Below are 24,668 nucleotides of genomic sequence, written 5' to 3' on the forward strand. Positions count from 1 at the left end.
TGACTCCCGAGCCCGGGCTCTTTCCACTGAGCCACGCTGCTTCTCTACGATTGATGATACTAATAATACTAATGACGGATCAGAAAGATGCTGGGGATTATTTAGACGGAAACTAACTGCAGCTCAGTAATCCCACTCCTCAAATCACCTCCTTACCTGGGTCATGGTCGGGAGGCACGGACCCCTGGGTTCACCACATCTGAGGCTGAAATACTAAGAAAAACCGTAATAATCACGGCATTTAAGTGCCGAGCACCCTTCTAAGAACTGAAATAGGGAGGAGCTCATTAGGTTGGGCAAAGTCCCGGTCCCGCATCGGGCTCGCAGTCTGAGAAGGATTTAATCCCCACTTTCCAGATAAGGTAACGGAAGCCCAGAGAGGTGAGGTGACTTGCCCAAGGTCACAGAGCAGACAAGTGGCAGAGCCGGGATTAGAAGCCCGGTCCTCTGACTCGTGGGCCCGGGCTCTTCCCCCCACCTCACGTTGCTTCCCGTGAAAAAGGTTGGCTCAGGCAGGGCCACCCAAAACTCGCACCATCAGGCAGAGGAATGAGAAAGGGAGGTTGTTGGGGTTTTTTTCCTCCACCTCCTCCTGCCCTTCACAGAAAGGCTAACTCCTCCAATTGCTTTTCCTGCCCCTAAAACCAGTTGAGTCAGGAACAGCTTGAAAAGTCAAAGTGCTTTCTGGAACCACCGTAGCTAGCCTGCATCCCATTCGTCCGCAAAGTCCAGTATCGCGGCGGCGATACGGAGCTAACCGCCGTGCCATCCAGACACCCTTCTGGAAAATGGATCGAGGCTTCACTCACTAACCCAGCTGAACCAGCGCAACTCAAAATTGGCAGAACATTAAAAGGGAGGAAAAAATACATCGTTCCAGGGCCTTCCTCCACCCCTAGCTTAATTCATAAGCCTGTAATCTTCAGGTGACACGGAGGGAATAACGGATTTTACGTTTTCATCACACAGTACCCGGCGGGCTTCGGAAATAAATTTAACCCCAATTTCTCTCATTCTTGCATCATTATCACAATAGTCACTTGCCTGGACGTTTCTGCATATGCCTGCCGTGACTGAGAACGGTTAGACGAACGTCATACAACGGGGCATTCTATCTGGTGGTTCTACTTAAAAATTTTCACTTCATTTGAAATGGAACTAGAATCTGTTTTGCGGGGGTACACGACTCCTCCATTCATTCGATCATAGGTACTGAGTGCTCACTGGGTGAAAAGCACCACAGACGCATTCCCTGCCCGCAACGAGGGCACAGTCTAGAGATGTTCTGAACATTTAACGTTGGGATGCTATGGGTTTATTTACCAGAGATGCAGAAGCGTTAATAATAAAACCTCCATCCATCACCGGTATTTATTGCGAACTTGCTGTGTGCAGAACACTGTATTAAGCCCTCGGGAAAGTACAACGGAAGAGAGTCGGAAGCCACGTTCCCCGTCGGTGGGTGTTTAAGTTGGACATTCACATTTAAAATGAGCAGATATTAAAGAATTCATTTTTCCTCTTTTAAAGACATTCCTAAAACAAGTCCACTTTGTGTAGCACAATCAAACGATCCTCTTTGCTTTCACAATAACCGCTGACGGGGGTAAAGGTTTCAGAGAGAGCCATTTTCTTACTCTTCCAGAGAAAATATGGTTCTGTGTCCCTTGAAAGCAGAAACTATGCTGGAAAACCCGGGCTCAGGGTTTGACAAGTCTTCAGTTCTACCCCTATTTTACAGATCATAATATTGGTTTTAAGGCTTACTGGGCTAAGAACTAGGATAATCACGACGCTATCAAACCCCGCAGATGGGCCGAGCACCGGGGTAGATATACTAGTTTATCAGACCACTTGAGGGCTCACAATCCAGAGGGCTGGAGAATAGGTATTTTATCCCCATTTTGCATTGATACTCGTGAAGGACAGAGAAGGTGATCTGTCCGAGGTCCCACGGCAGAGCCAGTTTTGAGAACCCTGGGCTCTGACTCCCAGGCCCGGGCTCTTCCACCAAGCCACGCTTAGGCCCAGAGAGATTAAATAATGATAATAATAATGGTATTTGTTAAGTGTTTTTCTGTGTGCCAGACTCTATACTAAGCTTCAAAGACCTCTCTCCCCTTGCCCCCTCCTACCTCACCTCCCTTCTCTCTTTCTACCGACCACCCCGCACGCTCCGCTCCTCCGCCGCCCACCTCCTCACCGTCCCCCATTTGCACCTATCCCGCGGGCGACCCCTGGCCCACGTCCTCCCGCTGTCCTGGAATGCCCTCCCTCCTCACCTCTGCCAAACCAGCTCTCTTCCCCTCTTCAAAGCCCTACTGAGGGCTCACCTCCTCCAGGAGGCCTTCCCACACTGAGCCCCCCTTTCCCTCTGCTCCTCCTCCCCTCCCCACAGCACTTGTGCATATTTGTATATATTACTCTATTTTGTTAACGATGTGTATATATCTGTGATTCTATTTATCTCGAGGATATCTACGCCAGACTACTTTTGTTTCATTCTGTTTTACTCTGCTGTCTGCCTCCCCGGTTTAGACTGTGAGCCCGTCACTGGGCAGGTAGATTGTCTCTGTGGCCGAACTGCACCCTCCAAGCGCTCAGGACAGTGCTCTGCACATAGTAAGCGCTCGATAAATACGACTGAATGAATGAATACAAGCAAATCGGGTTAGACACAGTCCCTACCCTGCTCAGGGCTCAAAGCGTCAATCCCCATTTTACAGATGAGCTGAGGCCCAGAGAAGTGAAGTGACTTGCCCACGGTCACACAGCAGACAAGCGGTGGAGCGGGGATGGGAACCGGGGACCTTCTGCCTCCCAGGCCCGTCCTCTATCCGTTTTGGCCCCGCTGCCTCACGAGTGGAGCAGTGAGGCTTCCACAGATCATCCAACGGCTCCCGACAGACCCGTGACTACAGCCCAGGGCTCCTAACCACGAGCTTTTGGCCCTCCATGGTACCGCCTCTCCTCTCCGTTGGGATTTTTCCCCCACCCACAGCCTCTGGGGTTTTGGCTAAGTAATTCCTGGTAGATTTTCTTGCTAAACCGAAAAGGTCTTTGAGCGACCTCTGACTAAATAGAACGGCATCCTATACCTCGGTGTCAGTCGAGCTCATTTTTGACGGCCCAAACCTTTTCCGCGCCCCCCCCCCCCCCACCTTTTAATTTGGCGTTGTACTCTGTGCAACTTTCCAAGTCACGAGAAGCAGCGCGGCTCAGTGGAAAGAGCCCGGGCTTGGGAGGCAGAGGACACGGGTTCGAATCCCAGCTCCGCCACTTGTCAGCTGGGTGACTGCGGGCACGTCCTTTCACTTCTCTGGGCCTCAGTTACCTCGTCTGTAAAATGGGGATGAAGACGGTGAGCCTCACGTGGGACAACCTGATGACCCTGTATCTACCCCGGCGCTTAGAACAGTGCTCTGCCCATAGTAAGCGCTTAACAAATCCCAACATGATTATTATTAAGTCATTTTAATGTGACCTCACTGCCTGACTGAGCACCGATAACTTGGGAGTGAGAATCCTGTCGTTTAACTGTTTAACGAAGGCAGAACCGTCTGGGGAACTGAGGATTAAAAGTCCCTCCCCTAGAAGCCAGACACTTTCTTTGCTGGTCTTGAGCTGTTTTTCCTCGACTGGGATGACCCCTGCGGCTGAAGCTGCATTCGCCATACTTTCAAATCCCAAACTGGCCTCTTCATCTACACCCACAAACCTCGGCCTCTGGCTCACTGCCTCTCAACCTCCTGGCTCTGAGTCAGAGGGTTTATCCAGTCGGTAGCTGGTCACGCGAAGACAGAAGCGTCACCGGACGGCTCGGACGGCTCAGATGGCAGACGGGGGCGGAGGTCCCCCACCCCCTGTCGAAAATACCACCGCTTCGGGGGGAAGTCACCTTCTGCGGAAGAGCCGGTCCCCCTTCCACTGTGCTCTGCCGTCCTCGGCGAGGCGGTTCGGACGGCGCGCACCCACGGGGTGCCTAGCACAGCCTGCCATTTCCGCTTGCTTCAACCAGCAGCGATTGCAGGTAATTATGCTAAAAGTCTGCAGTACTATGGCACGCATTATGTATTCTCCAGCAGACGGGTTTTTGTTGGAAAGCGCCACGCTTACATATGATTTGCATTTTTTACTCGACGCTCGCTTTGGCCTCGGAAGACTCAACGTTTCCAGCATTCTTTCGAAATACGAACACTACCCCCAAAATTGGAAGCGTTCCTTGCGGTCCCTGAGGCTTGTGCTTCTCATAGTCTTAGCTGAGGGACCAGTCCTCTGCGCTCCAAGCACCGCTAAACCGGCTGCTGCTGCAGCACCCGGCGATGCTGGATTTTGGGGTGGGAAGGAACTCTTTCATTCTCAAAACCGAGGCTGGGGGGGCGGGGGGAGAAAAAGAGAAAAAAGGAAGGGCCAACCGCTCAACGCTCGAAAAACGCCCCACAGAAATCCATCTTTCCCGCGGTACCCTGGGCTACGTGCGGTGGTAAGCAAGCATTGAGCATAGAACAGAGCAATAAGCAGCGTGAGAAGAAGAAGCAGCGTGGCTCAGTGGAAAGAGCACGGGCTTTGGAGTCAGAGGTCATGAGTTCGAATCCCAGCTCTGCCACTTGTCAGCTGTGTGACTGTGGGCAAGTCACTTCACTTCTCTGGGCCTCAGTTCCCTCATCTGTAAAATGGGGATGAAGACTGTGAGCCCCACGTGGGACAACCTGATTCCCCTGTGTCTACCCCAGCGCTTAGAACAGTGCACGGCACATAGTAAGCGCTTAACAAATACCAACATTATTATTATTATTATAAGCAGCGTGGCTTTGTGGACAGAAGACAGGCCTGGGAGTCAGAAGGCTCGGGGTTCTCATCCCAGCTCTGCCGCCTGACCGCTGGGTGACCTTGGGCAGGTGGCTTCACTTCTCTGGGCCTCAGTTCCCTCCCCGGTAAAATGGGGATGAAGAGCGTGAGCCCCGTGTACCACGGGGACCGTGTCCCACCCGACCACCTTCATCTACCCCAGCACTCGCGACAGAGCCTGGCACACGGTAAGCGCTCAATCGACACCATAAAATAACAACTGCCAAAGAGTAGCGGTACGGAGAGATTCAGCTCGCGATCTCGCTTTTAAAGTTGCAGGATACCATAATGCAACTCATTCCTCGGGGGGGGGGGGGGGGGGGGGGGAAAGCTGGAGCCCAGGCCCCGGGGAACAGACGACGCAGAGAGGAGACGAATAAAAGGGAGAAATGAAGAGAGGCAAGAAAACGACGGGGATTCCCGTCAATTACCTTCACGGTCAGTCCCACGCGCCGGCTCGAGCAACAGGATAGACCCGCTGTGGCCCGGCCCCTAACTGCTCTCGGCCCTGTCAAAAAAACAATAACTGGGACGCCGAGGACTGCCCTAGCTTCCCGGCCGGGCAGTGTTGTAAGGACAAGGGAAACAACCCAAACCAAAGCGCTGTGTGTCCTCTGCAGAGATCCTCGGCAAACCAAAGTCCGTAGGCCGTCGTCCTTCGGCTCGAAGCTTACCGAAGGCGCGACCGCGTCCCGAGGTGGATCTCGAGAATGTCCCGCTTACGTTGTTGGTGAAGATAGAGCGCTGCGCGCTGCCGTTCGGAGGAGCGCTGCTCGGACACCGGCGGGAGTTAAAAAGCAGACAAACAGCACCAAAGGAAGGATTCGGCGGCCCCTGAGCACAGAAGTTCTCCATCAAAGTCAGCGATCTGTCTTTGGCCTTGCAGGGGAAGGGGCTCAGATTCCCCCTGACTCCGAGCTGTGGGGGTGTGGAAGGGGGGAGGGTGTGTGTGTGTCATACTCACACACACACACACACACGCGTGCACATGGTCTCCTCCAGCCCCTCCCCACCACTCTCCTTCATTCATTCATTCAATAGTATTTATTGAGCGCTTATTATTTGCAGGGCACTGGACTAAGCGGTTGGAACGGACAATTCGGCCACAGAGAGCGACAATCCCTGCCCACTGATGGGCTCACAGTCTAATTGGGGGAGGCAGAGCAAAACAGAACGAAACAAAAACAAGACAACATAATTGTGATAAATAGAATCAAGGGGATGGGCACTTCATTAACAAAATAAATAGGGTAATAAATAATATATACAGATGAGCGCAGTGCAACAGAGCTTACACACACACAGTCTTTCCCTGGATCCCCACAGTTTCCTCACACACTGCCCTTATTCCTTCATTCGGTCGTATGTACTGAGCGCTTACTCTGTGCGGAGCACGGTAGTGAGCGCTTGGAAAGTACAATTCAGCTGTAGAGAGGGACAATCTCTGCCCACACTGGGCTCCCAGTCTAGAAGGGGGGGAGGTAGAGAACAAAAGAAAACAGGTAGGGAGGCCTTCTCTCCCTCCCTCCTACACACACACACAGAGCTTCTCCAGCCCTGCCTACAGCGTGGAGGGAGGCAGCGTGGCTCAGTGGAAAGAGCCTGGGCTTTGGAGTCAGAGGTCATGGGTTCGACTCCCGGCTCTGCCACTGGTCAGCTGTGTGACTGTGGGCAAGTCACTTCACTGGGCCTCAGTGACCTCATCTGTAAAATGGGGATTAACTGTGAGCCTCACGTGGGACCACCTGATCACCCAGTATCTACCCCAGCGCTTAGGACAGTGCTCTGCACACAGTAAGCGCTTGGGACAAATACCAACATTATTATTTATCATCTTACTCTCCTTCCCCAGCCAGCGCCCCCCATCCTTTCCTCACAGACACACACCCCTCCTTCCTCAGCCAGCCCCCCCCCATACTTTCCTCACACAGACACACGGACCCACAAACCCCCCCCCCACACACACACAACACCTCCTTCCCCAGCCAGCGCCCCCCCCATACCCTCTTCACACAGACACAGGGACCCACAAACACACACTCCCCACCCCCCTTTCCTCAGTCAGCCCCTCATACTTTCCTCCCCCATACTTCCCTCAGACACACACACACAGAGCCTCTTTCCCCAGCCAGGCCCCCCGATCCTTTCCTCACCCAGACATAGACACACACGCCCCTCCTTCCCCAACCAGTGCCCCCCCCCCCCGCTTTCCTCCAGCCCCCCCATACTTTCCTCACAGACACATAAAGACACACACCCCCCTTCCCCAGCCAACCCCCCTCCCTCCCCCAGACACACACTCCTCCTTCCCCAGCCAGCGCTCCCCCATCCTTTCCTCACAGATCCCTTCCTCACAGACACATAGACACCCCCCCTTCCTTTCCCCCTCCTTTCCTCACAGACACACACCCAGAGCCCCCTCCCCAGCCCGCCCCCGGCCAGACTTGGCTCAGCCAGACCCGCCCGCCCCCCCTTACTTTCCCCGCAGACACACACGGGTCCCCCCGCCCCTCCAGCCGTCGTCCGGCCGGTCCTGGGGGGCGCTGAGGGAGCGCGCGCGCGCGCGCGAGCGGGGGAGGGCGGGGCCGCGGCCTCCCGCCAATGAGCGTGGGCGCTCGGCCCCACGTGACGGGCCGGGGGCAGTTCTCGCGAGAGCCGGCCCCGCCTCCTCCTCCTCCTCCGCCTCCTCCTCCTCCTGTGAGGCCCCGCGGCACCGCCCCTCGTCCCCGCCCGCCCCGCCCCGCCCCGCCCCGCCCCGGCCCGGCCCGGCCCGCCTCCAGCCCGGGCCCCGGGGGCCCCCCGACCCGCCCAGCGACGGGGAGGGCCGGGCGGAGGGCCGGGCGGAGCGGAGCGGAGGGGCGGGGCGGAGGGGCGGGCCTCCGGGCGTCCCCGTCCCTCCCCCGCGCATCGGCCGTCCGGCCCCGGAGGCTGCCGGGATCGCGGAGGACCCGGCGCCGGCCCCGCTGCGCTCCTCCAGCCGCCCGGGGAAGCCCCGCCGCGCCGCCGCCTCCTCCTCCTCCTCCTCCTCCTCCTCCTCCTCCTCCTCCTCCTCCTCCTCCTCCTCCTTCTTCTTCTTCTCCTCCTCCCGCCGGCCCCCCCGGCCGCCTTCTCCCGGGAGCCCGCCGCCCGACGGATGGCTCCATGAAGCGGGGCGAGGCGGCGGCATCGGGATCGGGATCGGGATCGGGATCGGCCCCGCGCCAGGACCGGCCCCGGCCCCCCCGGCCGCTTCCCGGACGGCAGGAGAGGTGCGAAACTCCCACCCCGCGGACCCGCGCCCCGGACCCTCCGTCCGTCCTTCCTTCCGTCCTTCCTTCCGTCCTTCCTTCCTTCCTTCCGTCCGTCCGTCCGTCCGTCCGCCAGGGTCCCGCCGTCGGGGGGTGACTGGAGGGCCGGGGGGCCACCCCCGCCGCTGGGGCCGGTGGCTGCGCTCCTGCGGGCCCGCCCACTCCCTGCGGGGGGAGGAGGGTCCCCGGCCCCGCCCCCCTGTCTCGCCCCCCTGTCTCCCTCCCCTTGGTGGCCGGAGCCCCCGGAGCCCCCGGAGCCCCCGGAGCCCCCACAAAATCCCGTCCGGCTTCGGGGAAACTTTGGCGGCCTCGGGCGCCGCCTGGTGGCCGCTCCCACGACTCACCGTCTTCCTCATCCCCCCCCCCCCCCATCGATCGATCCATCTTCACCCCTCCCCCATCAATCGAGCATCACTCCCATCCCCTCATCGTCTCCCTCCTCTCCCTCTCATTAGTCTTCACCGCCCCCCATCCTCCCATCAATCGATCTGCCCCCCCCGGCCCTCTCCCCCCATCTTTTCTCTCCCCTCCCCCCGTTAATCAATCTTCACCCCCTCCCCATCGATCAATCTTCATTCCCCTCCCGCCCCCCCCCATTAATCAATCTTCACTCCCCCGCGGCCCTCTCCCCCCATCTTCTCCCTCCCCTCCCCCCATTAATCAATCTTCACCCCCTCCCCCATCGGTCAATCTTCACCCCCCCCCCCGCCTCCTCCCCCCCATCCTCTCCCTCCTCTCCCCCATTAATCTTCACTCCCCCCCCGCCCCCTCCCCCCATCCTCTCCCTCCTCTCCCCCCATTAATCAATTTTCACCCCCCCCCGCCCTCCCATCCTTTCCCTCCCCCATCCATCAGTCTTCACCCCTCCCCAAACCCCCTCCGCCTTCACTCCCCCATCTTCTCCCTGCCCTCCCCCCGCTCTCTCCTTCCCCCCATCAGTCACTCTCTCCCCACCACCAGGGTCTCCCCTCACCTGCACTTCACCCTCCTACTGCCCCCCACCCACCATCTCCTAGCCCCCCATCCCCCCGTCCCCCCATCCTCCTCTTCCTCCTCCGTCCCCTCGCCCGCTTGACTTCCCCACCTCGCCGGTTCCCCCTTCCCCCCCCAGCCCTCCCTTTCCCCTCCAGCCCTCGGAACCGGTGCTTCGCACAGAGTAAGCGCTTCCCCACGGCCCCCGTTATCATCTGGGCTTTGGCTCTCCTCCTCCCTCCTCCAACCCTCCATCCCTTCCGCCTCTGATCCCACGCTCCCTTCTCCCTCTCCGGCCTCCCTCCCTCCCTTTCCTCCCTGATGTTTCCTCTCCTCCCTCGTCTCCCACCCTCACATTTTCCCCTCTCACCTCCTCTGTCCCTCCCTTCCCTCCCCTCCACCCCCCCCCCCCATTTCCACATTGCATAGCCACATCCCTTCCGGCCTCCTCCCATCTCTGTCCTGGTTTGACCTCAGCCAGCAGGCCTGCCCGCCAGCCCGCCCCTCCTTCCCTTCACCCTCCTCCCTGCCCCTCCTGCCTTCTCCCAGCCTCCCCCCAGCCTCCCCCCCCAGCCTCCCCCCCCAGCCTCCCCGACCCCTCCTCCCTGCCCCTGCCCGTCAGCTCTGCGGACCCCCCCCCACATCCCCTCGCCCCGCACTGCCCCCGTATCCTCACGCCGGGCCCGCCAACCACCCCCTCCGCTCCCCCGGAATCCCCCCTTTCCCGGGGCCCAGCCGGGATGAAACAGAGCGGGAACTCCCCGCTTCTTCGGATGCCGTCCCCCCCCCCCCACCCGTCCTGCCGCTCACCAGCTCACGGGGGAGGCGGCCGAGCCGTTCCGCCCCACCCGCGAAGGACTCGCTGCCCTGACGTTTTTCAGTGTTGTTTTCCTGGGGACTTGGGGAACGGTGTAGGCGCACGACTGCCGGTCAGCAGCCGGACCCCTCCTCTCCCCCGCAGGATCGGGTACCCCGGTCAGGTTATCGTTCGGGCAGAAGCTTAAGGAGTGTCCCCCCACCTCGGTGCCGGGACACCGAGCCGCTTCTTCCGTTCCTCTTCCTTCATTTTCAGCCCAAGGATGACAAAAGTACCCGAGTGGTTTTAGGATTTTTGCCAGTCCCCAGATTTGGCCTAAATTCCCAAGCGTTGTGTTGAGATGGGGTCCCGACGGCTCAACTACAGGTCTTCTAGAAGATTCCCCTCTGGGTTGTCCCGGGAGCTTCCGTCCTACCTGATCTTGGAAAACCGATGTCCTAAAATTCTCCATTTTAGGTACAGGAGGCGGGAATGGGATTGGAAAAAAGAAAATTCATTCCAGATGCAGAGTAGCTCCCTTCCTCTGCTGTAGCTGCTCCCCTGGCAATTCCAAACTTCGGCTTTTAGTAAGTACCGCTTGGACTCTGCCGTGAGTTGAGAATAACGGGGGGTCATTTGGCGGGGTGGGAGGACGCTAAGGAAGAAATGTGCGGGCGTGGCGTCCCCCTCAGAGTGCTGGGACTGTTTTATCCACTGGAGAGACACCTGGGGTTTTTTCGTTCTCACACCGCGAGAAGTCGGGATGCTGACCCAAGATTGTACTTCATGTCTATTTTTTAAAAAAAGGTCACTCTCCCCGATTTCCAAAGTGGACCTAGGTGGTGTGATGCCTTCGGGGATGGTCAGCGTTTCGGGACAAGGAGATGATGGTATCCGTTCAGTGCTTACTGTGCTCCGGGCACCGTTCTAAGCGCTGGTTCAGGGTTAACAGATGTAAGTGAATTTGGTGGGCCCATCGCAACTCCCGGGTCACCAAACCACCACTCATTCTGCCGATAAGGACTGGGATTATAACACTGGGACTTGCTGCCGATCAAGATCAAAGGGAATGAACTTGACCGTGCGAAGTAAGCTTGGCAAGTTGTAGACGTTGGCTTTCAGCCTTTGGTATTAGTGACATCACCGTGAAAATGAAATTCAACTGTATTATTCACTATATATGTATATTATAACTCCGAAATACACACAAATTCCCAGGTGGAGAACGGTACAAAATCAATTTGAGAACATCTTCTAAAGTAACTACCAAGATGTGAGCTCCATGTGGGCGGGGAATGTTTCTGTTGTTTATCATCGTACTCACCCAAGCGCTTAGTATAGTGCTTTGCGCACGGTCTTCATTCATTCATTGATTCAGTCGTGGCTCAGTGGAAAGAGCCTGGGCTTCTGAGTCAGAGGTCATGGGTTCGACTCCCGGCTCTGCCACTTGTCAGCTCTGTGACTGTGGGTGAGTCACTTCCCTTCTCTGTGCCTGAGTTCCCTCATCTGTAAAATGGGGATGAACTGTGAGCCTCACGTGGGACCACCTGATGACCCTGTATCTCCCCCAGCGCTTAGAACAGTGCTCTGCACCTAGTAAGCGCTTAACAAATACCAACATTATTTATGGAGCGTTTACTAGGTGCAGAGCACTGGACTGAGCGCTTGGAATGGACAGTTCGGCAACAGGTAGAGACAATCCCTGCCCAATGAGGGGCTCACAGTCCAAACGGGGGAGGCAGTAAAGCAAAAGAGAACAAAACAAAACAACATCTTCAAGATAAACAGAATCATAGAGATATACACCTCATTTACAAAATGAATAGGGAAATAAGTAATCTATATAAATATGCACAGTGCTGAGGGGAAGGGGGAAGAGCAGAGGGCGGGGGGGGGGGAATGAAGTGGGAGTAGGAGCAGAGGGAAGTGGGGGCTCAGTCTGGGATGGCCTCCTAGAGGAGGTGACCTCTCTAAGTAGGGTTTTGAAGAGGGGAAGAGAATGAGTTTGGCGGATGTGAGGAGGGAGGGCATTCCAGGACCGCGGGCGGTCGTGGCCCCGGGGTTCGACGGCGGGATAGGCGAGACCGGGGCACGGTGAGGAGGTGGGCGGCAGAGGAGCGGAGCGTGCGGGGTGGGCGGTAGAAAGAGAGAAGGGAGGAGAGGTAGGAAGGGGCAAGGGGATGGACAGCTTTGAAGCCAAGAGTGAGGAGTTTTTGTTTCGTGCGAAGGTTGATAGGCAACCACTGGAGGTTTTTGAGGAGGGGAGTGACAGGCCCAGAGTGTTTCTGCAGGAAGATGAGCCGGGCAGCGGAGTGAAGAATAGACTGGAGCAGGAAGAGATGGGAGGAAGGGAGATCAGAGAGGAGGCTGACACAATAATCCAGCCGGGATATTATGAGAGATTGTACCAGCACGATAGCAGTTTGGACAGAGTGGAAGGGCGGATCTTGGCGATATTGTAAAGGTGAGACCGGTAGGCCTTGGGGACGGATTGAATGTGTGGGGTGAATGAGAGAGCAGAGTCAAGAATGACACCGAGGTCACGGGTTAGAGAGATGGGAAGGATGGTCGTGCCGTCCACGGTGACGGGGAAGTCGGAGAGGACTGGGCTTGGGAGGGAAGATGAGGAGCTCGGTCTTAGCCATGTTGAGTTTTAGGTGGCGGGCCGACATCCAGGTGGAGATGTCCCGGAGGCAGGAGGAGATACGAGCCTGGAGGGAGGGGGAGAGACCAGGGGAGGAGATGTAGATCTGGGTGTCATCTGCGCAGAGATGATCGTTGAAACCGTGGGAGCGAATGAGTTCACCGAGGGAGTGAGTGTAGATGGAGAACAGAAGAGGGCCGAGAATTGGCCCTTGAAGAACCCCTACGGTTAGGGGAGGGGAGGGGGAGGAGGAGCCCGCCACGGAGACCGAGAATGAACGGCCACAGTAAGCACTCAATAAATACGATTGAATGAATGATTAATCGTGTTTTCTGGAAAATTTGAAATAGACCTTTTGACGGAGGAAACTTTGCTCCACCAAAATACAGGGCTTTTCCGTGCCTCATTTTAGATTACTGTGGTATCTGTTAAGCGCTTATTAGGTGTCGAGCACTGTTCTGAACCCTGGGGTAGATACGAGTTCATCCGGTTGGTCATCCAATACATACTGGTGATCGTGATGATGTGTGGGGAATTGGTACCGCAGTGTTTTCTTTTCTCGTTTCTCCTGCTATGATGTCAGTGAGTAGAGCCCAGATTCAGATTCTCAGATTCGGCCTCCGTGCAAATCCACCCTACATTTTAATGGCTGTTTTGTCCCAAAAGGAACCCCGCCCCACCCCAATGACCCTTCGAGAAGTCATGATGTGACTACACGTCTGGTCTTTTCGGACTAGGACAGAGACCCTAGAGAAACTCCGTTTCCCTCTGAACCTTGCCTGTTCCTTAGCTCTGAGGCCAGAGGTTCAAACAGAAATTTGCTTCCGGTGGCCCCCCACAATTTGCTTTGCTGTCTCCCCCGTTTAGACTGTGAGCCCGTCATTGGGCGGGGATCGTCTCCATCTGTTGCCGGATTGAACGTCCCAGGCGCCTAGTACAGTGCTCTGCACATTGTAAGCTCTCAGTAAATGCTGTTGAATGAATGAATCCCTGAGCTCCCTGAGGGGAAGGGGACCCATGGGCAGCCTTAAACTTCTCCCCTCCCCACCGCTTTTTTAGAGCAAGAAGGAGACCCAGAAGTGCTAAGACGTTAGCTTTGTTTTATTCCCGTGAGCCGGCCCCCTCCCGAGACCCAGAGAGCCAAGCAGTCAGCGCGCTCCTGGCCTGCGTCGAACCCCATCCGGGACCGCTATGGCCCCGTAAACCCCCTCGCACAGGCGCGCTCACAGCCCACACCCTCCCGCGCCACGCCCAAGGCTGAGGTCACCGTCCTTTCCTCGGACCGTCGCAAGAGAGGATGGAGGAGGGGACAAGGAGAAGAGGTTAAGTAACTCCTCTCCCTCTCCTCTCCGTCCTCCTCCTTCCCCCACTCTGCCCCTTGCCTCATCTTTTCCCTTCCTCTATCTGTGTGTTCCCTCTCCCCCTCCCTCCCCTTGCCCCGGCGGGGCCCGAGGTCGGGGAAGGTGTCTGCTAATTCTGTCGTCCTACGTACTCTCCCGAGCAGTTAGCACAGCGCTCTTCACGTAGGAAGCCCTCAGTAAATACCACTAGGCACCCCGGATAGGTCAGGGACTTTCAAACGCCCCTGGAAGCTAGGGAGGAGCTTCCACCCCTCCGGAACTCTGCTCCCAGCTCAGAGGAAAAGCCGGCATCCCACCGGATGCATATTTATTTATTTTTTTTGGTCCAGGGCTCCTACTTTTCCAACCCACAATCGGTTGTACTTACGAAGCACCCACCGTCTGCGAAACACTTCTAAGCAGTTGGGAGAGTACAATAGTCAGAAGGTACAAAACCTGCCCGTAAATTTATAGTCTAGATGAAGGTGGGAGACGCAGACACCAGAATGATTTTCAGGCAGGAGGAAGGAGGAGGAAAGGGGGATTTTTTTAGTGCGAGCGAGTGCTTAAGTAATAAGGCACGTAAGGCGTAGGCAAAGTGCTCCGAGAGGTTGTGAGTGCCCAAGTGTCTAGTTGATGCAGGAGGGCTGAGCTGGGAGTTGGGGCTGAGGTGGGAGTCGCGGGGGCCGGGGGAGGTTAAAAATTAATCGGGGAAGGGCTCTTGGAAGGTGACGGGACTTTCAAAGGGCGTTAAGGCTGGGGAGGGCCGTGGTCTGCCAGATGTGAAGGGAGAAGGAGTTCCAGGAAAAAGGGAGGGTGGGAGCCAAAGGTCGGAGGCGGGAGAGACGAGCGCAAGGTTTCTGCCCCTCGCCAGTGACCTTAGGTCAGAAACTGGCTAATAATAATAATAATGATAATAATGTTGGTATTTGTTAAGCGCTTCCTATGTGCCGAGCACTGTTCTAAGCGCTGGGGTAGACATAGGGGAATCAGGTTGTCCCACGTGGGGCTCACAGTCTTCATCCCCATTTTACAGATGAGGGAACTGAGGCACAGAGAAGTGAAGTGACTCGCCCACAGTCACACAGCCGACAAGTGGCAGAGCTGGGATTCGAACTCATGAGCCCTGACTCCAAAGCCCATGCTCTTTCCACTGAGCCACGCTGCTTCTCTAGTGAAAGGGAAATCCGTAAGCGCTTTTTCTATTGGTCAGACACCGTCTGGTGCTTGGGGACTCCTTACTATTGACCCTTCTCCTTCCTTCACATATTTTCCTCCACGCTGGGAACGTCGTTTCCACTCAGGATGAATCCGATTTCATCCGCCTCATTCTCCTCTTCTAATTGGACAGACGTGGCGGGGGAGAACAATACCCAGCTGCCCGGTCAGAGGCGGAGCTTCGAATCACCTTAACTTACCTCTTGATGTGTTGTGTTTAAAAAACGGTTGTTCTCCAGCGGCCCCGACGTCCTGACTTGGTCTTAATGGTTTGTATAGTGTAGTTTACCTCCTTTTATAGGAGGAAAAGGGACCTTTTGGCACCAGTCACTGAGCCAGGCGGGAGCTAGGAAGTTGACCCCGGCCCAGAGAACGGACACATTCTTCTAGAGTCTGGGGATGAGGGAAAAAAGAGCCGTTCTAGGTTGTGAAAGAAAGGAAGAGTGTCCGTCCGTCCCCCCACCCCGGGTTGATAAGACTGTGTTTGAGGATTAACCCATTAGGTAGTTGTTTGGTTAATACGTTGTCACTCGGAGATTTCTTGAGCCCGGCTCTGAGGCCCAAATTCAGGCACCCAACTAGAGGCAGTGTTTTTTGGGCCAGTGAGTAACTGTTTTAAAGGTTTTTGACATTACGTATTGCAAGTTGGCTAGATGGAGGCTAGCTGTCGTTTATTTTAAGGTCTCTCTCCCCCTGCAGAATGTAAGCTCCTTGTGAGCAGGCCTCTCTTGTATCGGACTTTCCCAAACGCTTTGCACAGTGCTCTGCGCCCAGTAAGCGCTCGTAAATACCATCGATTGATGGAGGAAAGGATCGCGAGGCTTTGACCTTCAGAAACCGCAGGCCGGGTAAATATGGAGAGACCCACAGAAATTTTGAGAGGCCTTCTAACGCTTATCGCCACGGTGGTCTCTGTGGATCTTTTATTCAAATTCCTTCTGGATTAACTGGTTGATGCTGCTTCTCTAGATTGTAAACTCCTTGAGGACAGGGGATCACATCCACCGAGTCTGTTGTATTGGTCTCAAGTGCTCAAAAGCATAGTGCCCTGCCGTAGGTAATAATAATAATAATGTTGGTATTTGTTAAGCGCTTATTATGTGCAGGGCACTATTCTAAGCGCTTGGGAAGATAATCAGGTTGTCCCACGTGAGGCTCACAGTTAATCCCCATTTTACAGATGAGGGAACTGAGGTCCAGAGAAGTGAAGTGACTTGCCCACAGTCACACAGCTGACAAGAGGCAGAGCCGGAATTCGAACCCCTGACCTCTGACTCCCAAGCTCTTTCCACTGTAGGCACTCCAAAATACCACCGATCGATTAGTCTGAAGGTGGCGAAAGAAAATGCCTTAAATTTGAATTGGAGACGGGCCTTCCCTTTTGCTGTGGGAGAGAGACTTCTCTGATGGAGGTTATCGGACGGCTGGGCTAGCGCAGGGTCCTAATACGACTTGTTCAACTAACGAATAGCACATAGGAGCTCTGGTAGAAGAGCCCCCCGCCCCCCCCATCAAAATCAAGAGTCGGAATGTCTTCTTTTCTGCTACGGTCACGGAGCAGGAGGAGTTTTGGAAAACCTTCTTGGGTAATTAAGGTGGGTCTTAGTCCCCGGGTGTACAGGGTTCGTCTGACCTCCTTTCCCGGCTTAGGAATACCTTCCGTTTTGAAGGATTTCGGCAATCAGATGGAATCACCTCCACTCGAGGACTCGGGTTGAAACCGATACATCCGGAGTATCCGGGTCCATTCTCGCATAGGTCTTTTCCTGCGGAAGAAAGATAGGGTAGAAATGCACGGCGGCAGGAATGTGAGTGGTTGAACGTGTTTTGCCTTTCTCGGGATCTCTACGGTATTGCCCGCAAACTAAAATCGGGGCTTTAAACTGAGTTGCGGTACCCTCCAAGGATTCAGAGGATAACTTCTATTCAGGTTGTAGGTCACGGTAGGAAAGTACTTTTTCAGAGGTCACGGTATTTTTTTTTTCTTCCTGCCACTTGTTAAGCGCTTACTGTGTGCCAAGCTCTGTGCTAAGCACAGGGGTAATTAGAAGTTAATCAGGCTGGACGCAGTCCCAGTCCCACACAGTCTAAGTAGGAGGGAGTAGGAGTGAATCCCCATTTTCCAGGTGAGGTACAGAGAAGTGAAGTGACTTGCCCGAGGTCACACAGCAGAGACGTGAGGCAGAGCTGGGATGAGAACCCAGGGCCTCTGACGTCCAGGCCCTTTCCATTAGGCCTCCCTGTGTGACCTTGGACAAGTCACTTCACTTCTCTGTGCCTCAGTTACCTCATCTGTAAAATGGAGATAGAGATTGTGACCCCCAAGTGAGACAGGGACTGTGTCCAACCTAGTTGGCTTTCTATCCATTCCAGCGCTTAGTACGGTTCTTGACACATGGTAAGTCAGCCTTTAACTTTCAGCCTGTCATTGGGCAGGAATTGTCTCTGTCTGTTGCCAAATTGTACATTCCAAGTGCTTAGTACAGTGCTCTGCACATAGTAAGTGCCCCATAAATACTATTGAATGAATGAACAGATATCACACTTATTATTATTGCTTCATGTAATAACTGTTTTCCTCATTAAGTGAATTCCAAACACCCTCTTCCACATCTCTTGTCTTATCCTGTGATAAGATAAGAGTTGGAAAGCAATTAAGAAGGAGACTGGGGCGCCTGTGGTGGTTATCCTGCACCAAAATGACAAAGGAAGATTTTAATTTCCTGTGGCTTTGGGTGGCACAGAGGCTAAAAATGCATTTTCGTTTGGCTTAATCTCCACCTTCATCTGGGAAGCGGGCAACCAAACTGATCTGGATTAAAGGAATCGTGGCAAACTCCAGTTGGCTATCCATGATTAAAGTTCTTGTTGTTTGGAGAATATTTTAATTCTTTAGATTTAAAAAAATCTCCACCAGCCTGGAATTTACATAAGGGAAACCGCATCCCTCGTGGCCGGGGCTGGCGGAGCCGGTGCTGCCCAAGCCCTGCCCACGTCGCGTTTGCCGGGCCCGACCTGTCCGGCCGACCCCAAAAGAACAAACCGTCAGCGCTTAGGACACTCAATCTAAAGTGCCTGTAAATGAGGGATGACAGGCGTGGCCCGCTTAAAGCTCTAAACGAGCTGCTTTGGTTTGGGGGGGGGAGGGGGAAATGACGGCTCATTGGAGATGGGGAAGATAGGGCGAGGACGAGAGAGGGAAGGGTAGAAGCGAATAAACACCCAAACAAATGAGAACATTTAATTGTGCATTTAGCTGGCAGCCTGCTCTTCCTCGGATTAAGCTGGCAGCTGGAGGAGAGGAGGGTTCCGTGAGGCTTCACGCTCTCCTGATGCTGTGGACTGGCCCAACCCAGGTCCACGGCCTCAAGACCCGCAGGATGGTCAGCACCCTAGCCGGGCTCTGTGGTCTCGTACTCCTAGAGAAGCTTCTCCCGGTGCTAATAGTCTGATCAGCAGTGATCACGTGATTTAAACCTCCCACCGTGGGCGAGGGAATAGGAAGAAAATCAAACCTCTTAGCCTTAAGAGCAGATTAGCCTTCAGATTGGGTTTCCTTCACTCGGTAGTGGCACGGCATTGCGTAAATTTCACTCCTAGGTTAAATTTCCAAACCCGTTCACCCGGGACTTCTACAAGATGCAGTTTTACTCTGCATTTTGGATGGAGCCCTGTCCGGGAATTAGACGAGCTCTGTGGGAAGTACGTTCCCGATCTCGATAGAACAGAACCTCCATGTTGGAAGAAATGGTTGTGCTCACGGCGTGGCGCCGTTCAAGGTACGGGCACTTGGGCACCAGGCTTCCTTTAACGGGGGTCAGGGGGGCGGGGGGGTTCTTCGGGAATGTGATCCCTGTGTTCTTGAAGGGTTAAGCGTCTTCTCCCCTTGTTTCAGTCAATCGGTGCTGTTCATTGAGCGCTTATTGAGTGCAGAGCCCGGTACTTAAACGCCTGGGACAGTACAGTACGACAGGGTCGGCAGACAGGTTCCCCGCCCTCAGTGAGCTCACATTCTAGAAGACGGGCTTACAGTGACTCCGAATAGCAGTCGAGGGCTCCCCGCACACAGTCAGCGCTCGGTAGATGCGATCGACTCGCTGGCTCCCGTTCCGCCTCACGTTTTTCTTTCTGTAAATTTAGTTTCTCTGCGCCGTAATTTATCCGTTCAACGAGCGGATAGAAATTTCTACCTCACGAGGGCCTGTAAATCCGGAGCGGTTATCTCGGTGAAGGGCCTCAGAGATTTTAAAGGAAAAATGTGTAAGTATCAGTGCGTATTTTTAGTAGGAGAGATTCCAGAAAGGCGTCGGATAAATGCATGGTTGAGAGGTTCAGAGCGGGCTTTTCGAGTGAAAGATTAGGGAGGCTGGAAGAGTCATTAAGATGGCAGACTCCTAGGGATAGTGGCATTGATTCTCCTTCTGTAGGACTCCCAAGAGCCTTTACAGTGTTCTACGCACGGTAGCGACTCAATAAACAGTGCCCTGCACGTAGTAAGCTCTCAGTAGATACAGCCAAATGAAACGCTAGAGGCCGGGTGGAGCGTTACTCGGACTCTCTGTAGGTCATTGGATTCGTTCCTATGACCGTATCGCTCTTTTTTAGTGGCACACCCGTAGCCTCAAGTTTGATTATCCAGAGAGGCAGGCGGTGTTGGTATTTGTTAAGCACTTACTATGTGCCGAGCACTGTTCTAAGCGCTGGGGTAGACATAGGGGAATCAGGTTGTCCCACGTGGGGGCTCACAGTCTTAATCCCCATTTTACAGATGAGGGAACTGAGGCATGGAGAAGTTAAGTGACTTGCCCACAGTCACACAGCCGACAAGTGGCAGAGCTGGGATTCGAACTCATGAGCCCTGACTCCAAAGCCCGTGCTCTTTCCACTGAGCCACGCTGCGGTGTTTACGTTGTCACTTTATGCCTTGAACCCTCTCTTTTGGATTTGCAAGAGTTGAGTCTGGGGAGTACTTGAGGAAAGTTCAGAGTAGACAGACCCCTGAAGACGATGAAAATGAGAAACTGGGACACGTGAAGAAGGGTTAAAGAACTCTGATTATTCACCTTGGAGAGGAGCGTTGAACGGTGAACCCGTCCTGGTTCGAAACGCTACCGAGGGCCGTTTCTGAGAGGATGGTGACCGGAGGTGGCCTTCCGTCTCTCCCCCACCGCCAAAGACAAAAGCAGAGGGTGGAGTCTTCAGTTGAGCGTGATGGGTTGAGACGAGGAGTGAGGAAGAATTTTCCCCAGATGAGCTTTAAGAGTCGGACCCGATTGCTGATGGAGCTCGCAGGCTCTTCTGCAGAGGTCTTTCAAAATACGGTCAGTTTTCACTTACTGGAGTAATAGGTGATTGAGTAGCGGGGTTTAGTGAGCACCCACTTGGTGCAGTTATATACAGTGGTACGAAATCCTGTCCTCATTTCCACCCGACCCCGTCCGACCCCGTCAGTTTGAGTTTGGGGCTTAGGCGCGCCTACCTTTCATCCCACCTGAACTCTCCACTCTCTTCCTCCGGTCAGGGTTCCGCTGCGTTCCAGGCCTCCAGCACTGAATCAGGATGGGAAAAAGACGGTGCGTTCCTCCACTCGAGCCCAAGTTGGCGGCCGGCTGTTGCGGGGTAAAGAAGCCCAAACTGTCTGGAAGCGGAACACACGGTCACGGGAACCAGTCCACCACCGTGCCAGGTTCGAGTTCGGGCCCTCTTCAGAACCACCAGCATGCAGATGGGAGCAACGGAAGGGAGAATGTGTCTGACTTAACTCTGGGGCCCGGAAATTCCCCAATTACTCGAATGAATCCCACCTCGGGAGCTTTGAGCCCACTTACCCGGCCCAATGGAACTGCCAACACTACCAAGAACCTGGTGGTGACAGCGGAGATGTGCTGTTACTGCTTCGATGTCCTCTACTGTCACCTCTATGGCTTCCCTCAGCCCCGACTTCCTAGATTCACCAACGACCCCTAGTGAGTAAACTCCTGCGGGCCGAAGCCGGCGCGGGCAGGCGGAGGACGCGGCCGTGAGGTTGGGGTGGGCGGAGGGGCTGGGAGAGGGGCGGGTCTCGGAGAGGAAATCGATCCCGTGGCGGCTCCAGCAGCACCTCCGTCCCACGGCGGGGCTCGAGGGGAGGGGGCTGGCTTTCTCTACGTCTCGCAGAATGGCTTAGCGTACTAGGAGAACCGAGTTACAATGGAATAAGGTGACCCGAGTCAGATCGGTAGAAAAAAGCTACCGGATTCCGCACGGATCTCCGGTCCGGGTCGCAAACGGAGGAAGTCCAATCTTGCGATTAGCGTCCCGGGAGCCAGGAGGAGGTTCCGTTCTTGGCTCCGAGTCGCATTTTCCTTAGGTAAGTTGTTTAACCTTTCTGTGCCCAGTTTCTTCCTGTGGAAGACACCCGCCCCTTACCCGGCGCCAAACTTAGCTGACCGACAAGTGTTTCTGTGCCCTCGGGGGTGGCCCTGAGCCTCTTACCGAGGAAACAGTGTGATGGAGGGCTTCCCTCTCTGGGTGGAACTAGAAGAGACTCGGGCAGCAGGTTGCGTTGTCAGTGCCTGTATCCCTGTCTTCTTCAGCAACTCAGGGGTCACCCCCCCCCCCACCCTTCCCTCCATCCTCCCCCGCAGCTGCAGTGGGGCTCACCCCATTCCGCTGCTTCAGCCGCCCCAGAGACCGAGGGACACCGAGGAGGGAAGGTGCTCTGTTTTCATCCGGGTCCTGTGACTCCTGATAGGTGTACTCGTCCTCCTCGGTGGGGGCTGTTAAAATAATTGAGAAACTGGTTTATAAAGCATTAGATCTTCCGGTGAAGGGACTCGTGTAAGTGCAGAGTCTCGACCGTGGGTTGATCTGTGGAGATGCCTCAGAGTTTTCCGTGCCCTTGGGGAATGAAAGGCACAGTTCAGGGCGAGAGCTTGCTACAGAACAGATGTCAGCGGGTCCAGAAGAACACTGCTGCTTTAATCGCCGGATCCGATGAGCTTTACCAAGCGTTCTTTTGTGAAAAGTGATTAGGCAAATTAGCTCGTGGCCAGGTTCTAAAAGAAAGCCCGACAGCAGGTCCGAAATGAAATGCAAACCGAACAAGCCTCGCCTCTCCTTTTGATTTGGGGCCGGGGGAACTCTTGAGGATTTCAGCCACAGAGATGCGTGTGCACGCACACCCCCCACCCACACACAACCACCCACACAAAGTCTAGGGATTTGGGAGCAGCCAGAGTGGGTGTGATTTGGAAGAGGCCTGGGGAGAAGGATTGGGTGGTGTCGGGAGATAATAATAATGTTGGTATTTGTTAAGCGCTTACTATGTGCAGAGCACTGTTCTAAGCGCTGGGGTAGACACAGGGGAATCAGGTTGTCCCACGTGGGGCTCACAGTTTTAATCCCCATTTTCCAGATGAGGGAACTGAGGCCCAGAGAAGTTAAGTGACTCGCCCACAGTCACACAGCTGACAAGTGGCAGAGCCGGGATTCGAACCCATGGCCTCTGACTCCAAAGCCCGTGCTCTTTCCACTGAGCCACGCTGCTTCTCTGGGGTCGGGGGGTTGAAAACTTTAGGAATTTCAACGAAAGAAGCTTAGTTGGCTCTTGGTGGACCTTTTTAAAGTCAGTCCGTGCTCGCGGTCCAAAAAAATGAGATGAGATTGCAAAACACCCTGTTATAATAATCCTTTACCCACTGGGTTTTCCTATCTATTTTCGGAAGGGTTTTCTTGGATAATTTAGAGTCCAGCGTCACTTTTATTTTGTACCGTGGCTTTCGTGGAAACCACGTAACAATTTAGGAAGCTAAAAGAAAAAAAAATGCATTACAAAGAGTGAGATTAGCAAAGGCCTACTTTGCTACGCTTTATTTCAGGTTACTCTGAAGGAAGATAAATTGGAAACGCATAAAGGCATTAGAAGGTTATTGACGACGATAACAATTGCAAATGCAGAAGATGACATTTGCCGCTGTGACCAGAAGAGGGTGAGGGAAAAGAGGGAAGACTGGTGTTGATTAACTGGTGGCTAAAGGACAACAGACAGGATCTGTGAAGCAAATCGGAATGAATGTGAGGGATTTTTAAAGGAAGACGGATTACGTTTCAACTGGCTATCTAACCCCCCTCCCCCCCCACTCCTGCTCAGCTGGCAGAAGTGACGGCGGTGGCCAACACAGCCGTGACAGCACGGCTTTCGCCCCGCACGCTCGCAATCCATTCCTCCAGTCAGTTGGCGCGGCAGCGTACGATAGCTGCTGATATCCGGACTAGGCACGTTTTCAGAGGGGGCGAGCAAAGCCGAAAGGCTCGGGAGAGAATCTGAACAGCTGGAGGTATCAAGGCCCAAGGCAGATGAGAGGTGAGCTCTAGGCTGGGGCGAAAGGAACAGTTTGGGTTTTTTTTTTTAACCTTCGAATTTGATGTATGGGTGTCTACAGATGGTGTAAAATGGCTGTTTTGCTTTCAGAAAAAGACTTAGGACAAGCAGAGTCAGCTTCTCCCTCAAAGCCCAGTTGTCATCTCCCCCCAAGAGTAACTGCCAGGCAATTACTCTCTGTTCCACGTGGGCCAGGTTTGGGAAGGTGAGATAGGAGACGACAAGGCAGGGGACAGTTATTCCTCGCCAAAATTATAAAACGAGCCGTGGGAGTGAATCCTTTATCCCGGTGTCATTCTTTGTGACATCCTGAAATTGCTCGGGGGAGATATTTATGTTTGCTCTCGAGAACTCTAACAAGGAAAAAAACAGGTCTTTTCATTTCGTTGTTGTGGTTAACTACTATTTTACTTTTACCCTATGGAGGAAGGCTGCCAGGCTAGCACAAACCCCAGAACTCTATTTTGTCGGAGGTGATCGGCGGGATGAATGTACACGGTGATCTGGGGAGAGCGGTACCGTGGTTAGCAGCAGTCAGGCTTCCGTGAGCAGGGGAGGGAATGAGAAGAACGGAAAGTTAAGAGACTAGATGTAAGCTCGTTGTGGGCAGGCAACGTGTCTATCGACTCTGTACAGTGTATTTTCCCAAGTGCTCAGTAAAGTGCTCTAAGCACATAAGTGCTCAATAAATACCATCGATTGATTTGATAAGTTTTGCACTAGTAGAGAATGCAGATAACCCAAAAACAGTACTACGAAGAGGGGGAAGTTAGGTGAGATGGGTATATATATATATTTTTTCCCCAATTTAGTCATCTGGTTGTTGGGAAGGCTAGGTGTGAAGTAAAAAAAAGTAAAAAGGAGAGCCAGTCTCAAGGAGAAATGGTGAAGAAGCAGAAGTGAGTGTCAGCCCAAATGAAGAAATATTAGGGGTTTGAGAGAGTGCCTGGAATTTGGACAATCTTATATTTATAAGTCTTGGAAGAGACAAAATAAATTGGATTTGAGTCGGGTGGTTGAAAGGATGATTAATGAAGTAGAAGAGGGAGTGAAGTTTCAGCAGTAAAGAAGGGAATGAAAAGATCAATTTATAGGTAGCGGGTTCGGTCATCCCAATGGAGCACTCTAGCTTGGCTCCTGTCAAACACCACGCCATATGCATCTGCATGTTGGGTTCTTGGGGAAAGCCATTTAAAGTACA

The 24,668-nt window shown here is 54.2% G+C and overlaps 1 protein-coding gene and 1 long non-coding RNA gene across 5 annotated transcripts in view; one reads left to right on the top strand and one right to left on the bottom strand.

The window, feature by feature from the left end:
• Positions 1–5,095: 5,095 nt before the first annotated feature.
• Positions 5,096–7,395, bottom strand: LOC120638546. The gene is made up of 2 exons (XR_005660249.1): positions 7,326–7,395; positions 5,096–5,766 (listed from the first exon to the last, which is right to left on the bottom strand). It is a non-coding gene; the product is annotated as an uncharacterized LOC120638546 (long non-coding RNA).
• Positions 7,396–7,905: 510 nt separating this feature from the next.
• Positions 7,906–24,668, top strand: part of AMMECR1L (AMMECR1 like) — a 39,062-nt gene continuing 22,299 nt past the window's right edge. For 3 of the 4 annotated variants that reach the window (XR_003756938.1, XM_029058359.2, XM_029058369.1), the window contains exons 1-3: positions 7,906–8,096; positions 10,381–10,490; positions 20,627–21,071. Coding sequence is in view for 3 of the 4 variants with exons in the window: in XM_029058359.2 (XP_028914192.1) it covers positions 20,665–21,071 (407 nt within the window). In the remaining variant the exon portion in view is untranslated. The remainder of the gene's footprint in view (positions 8,097–10,380; positions 10,491–20,626; positions 21,072–24,668) is intronic. The other variant, XM_029058363.2, reaches the window with a different exon arrangement.

This window comes from Ornithorhynchus anatinus, chromosome 1, assembly GCF_004115215.2.
Source record: "Ornithorhynchus anatinus isolate Pmale09 chromosome 1, mOrnAna1.pri.v4, whole genome shotgun sequence".
In the NCBI taxonomy this organism is placed as follows: Eukaryota; Metazoa; Chordata; class Mammalia; order Monotremata; family Ornithorhynchidae; genus Ornithorhynchus; species Ornithorhynchus anatinus.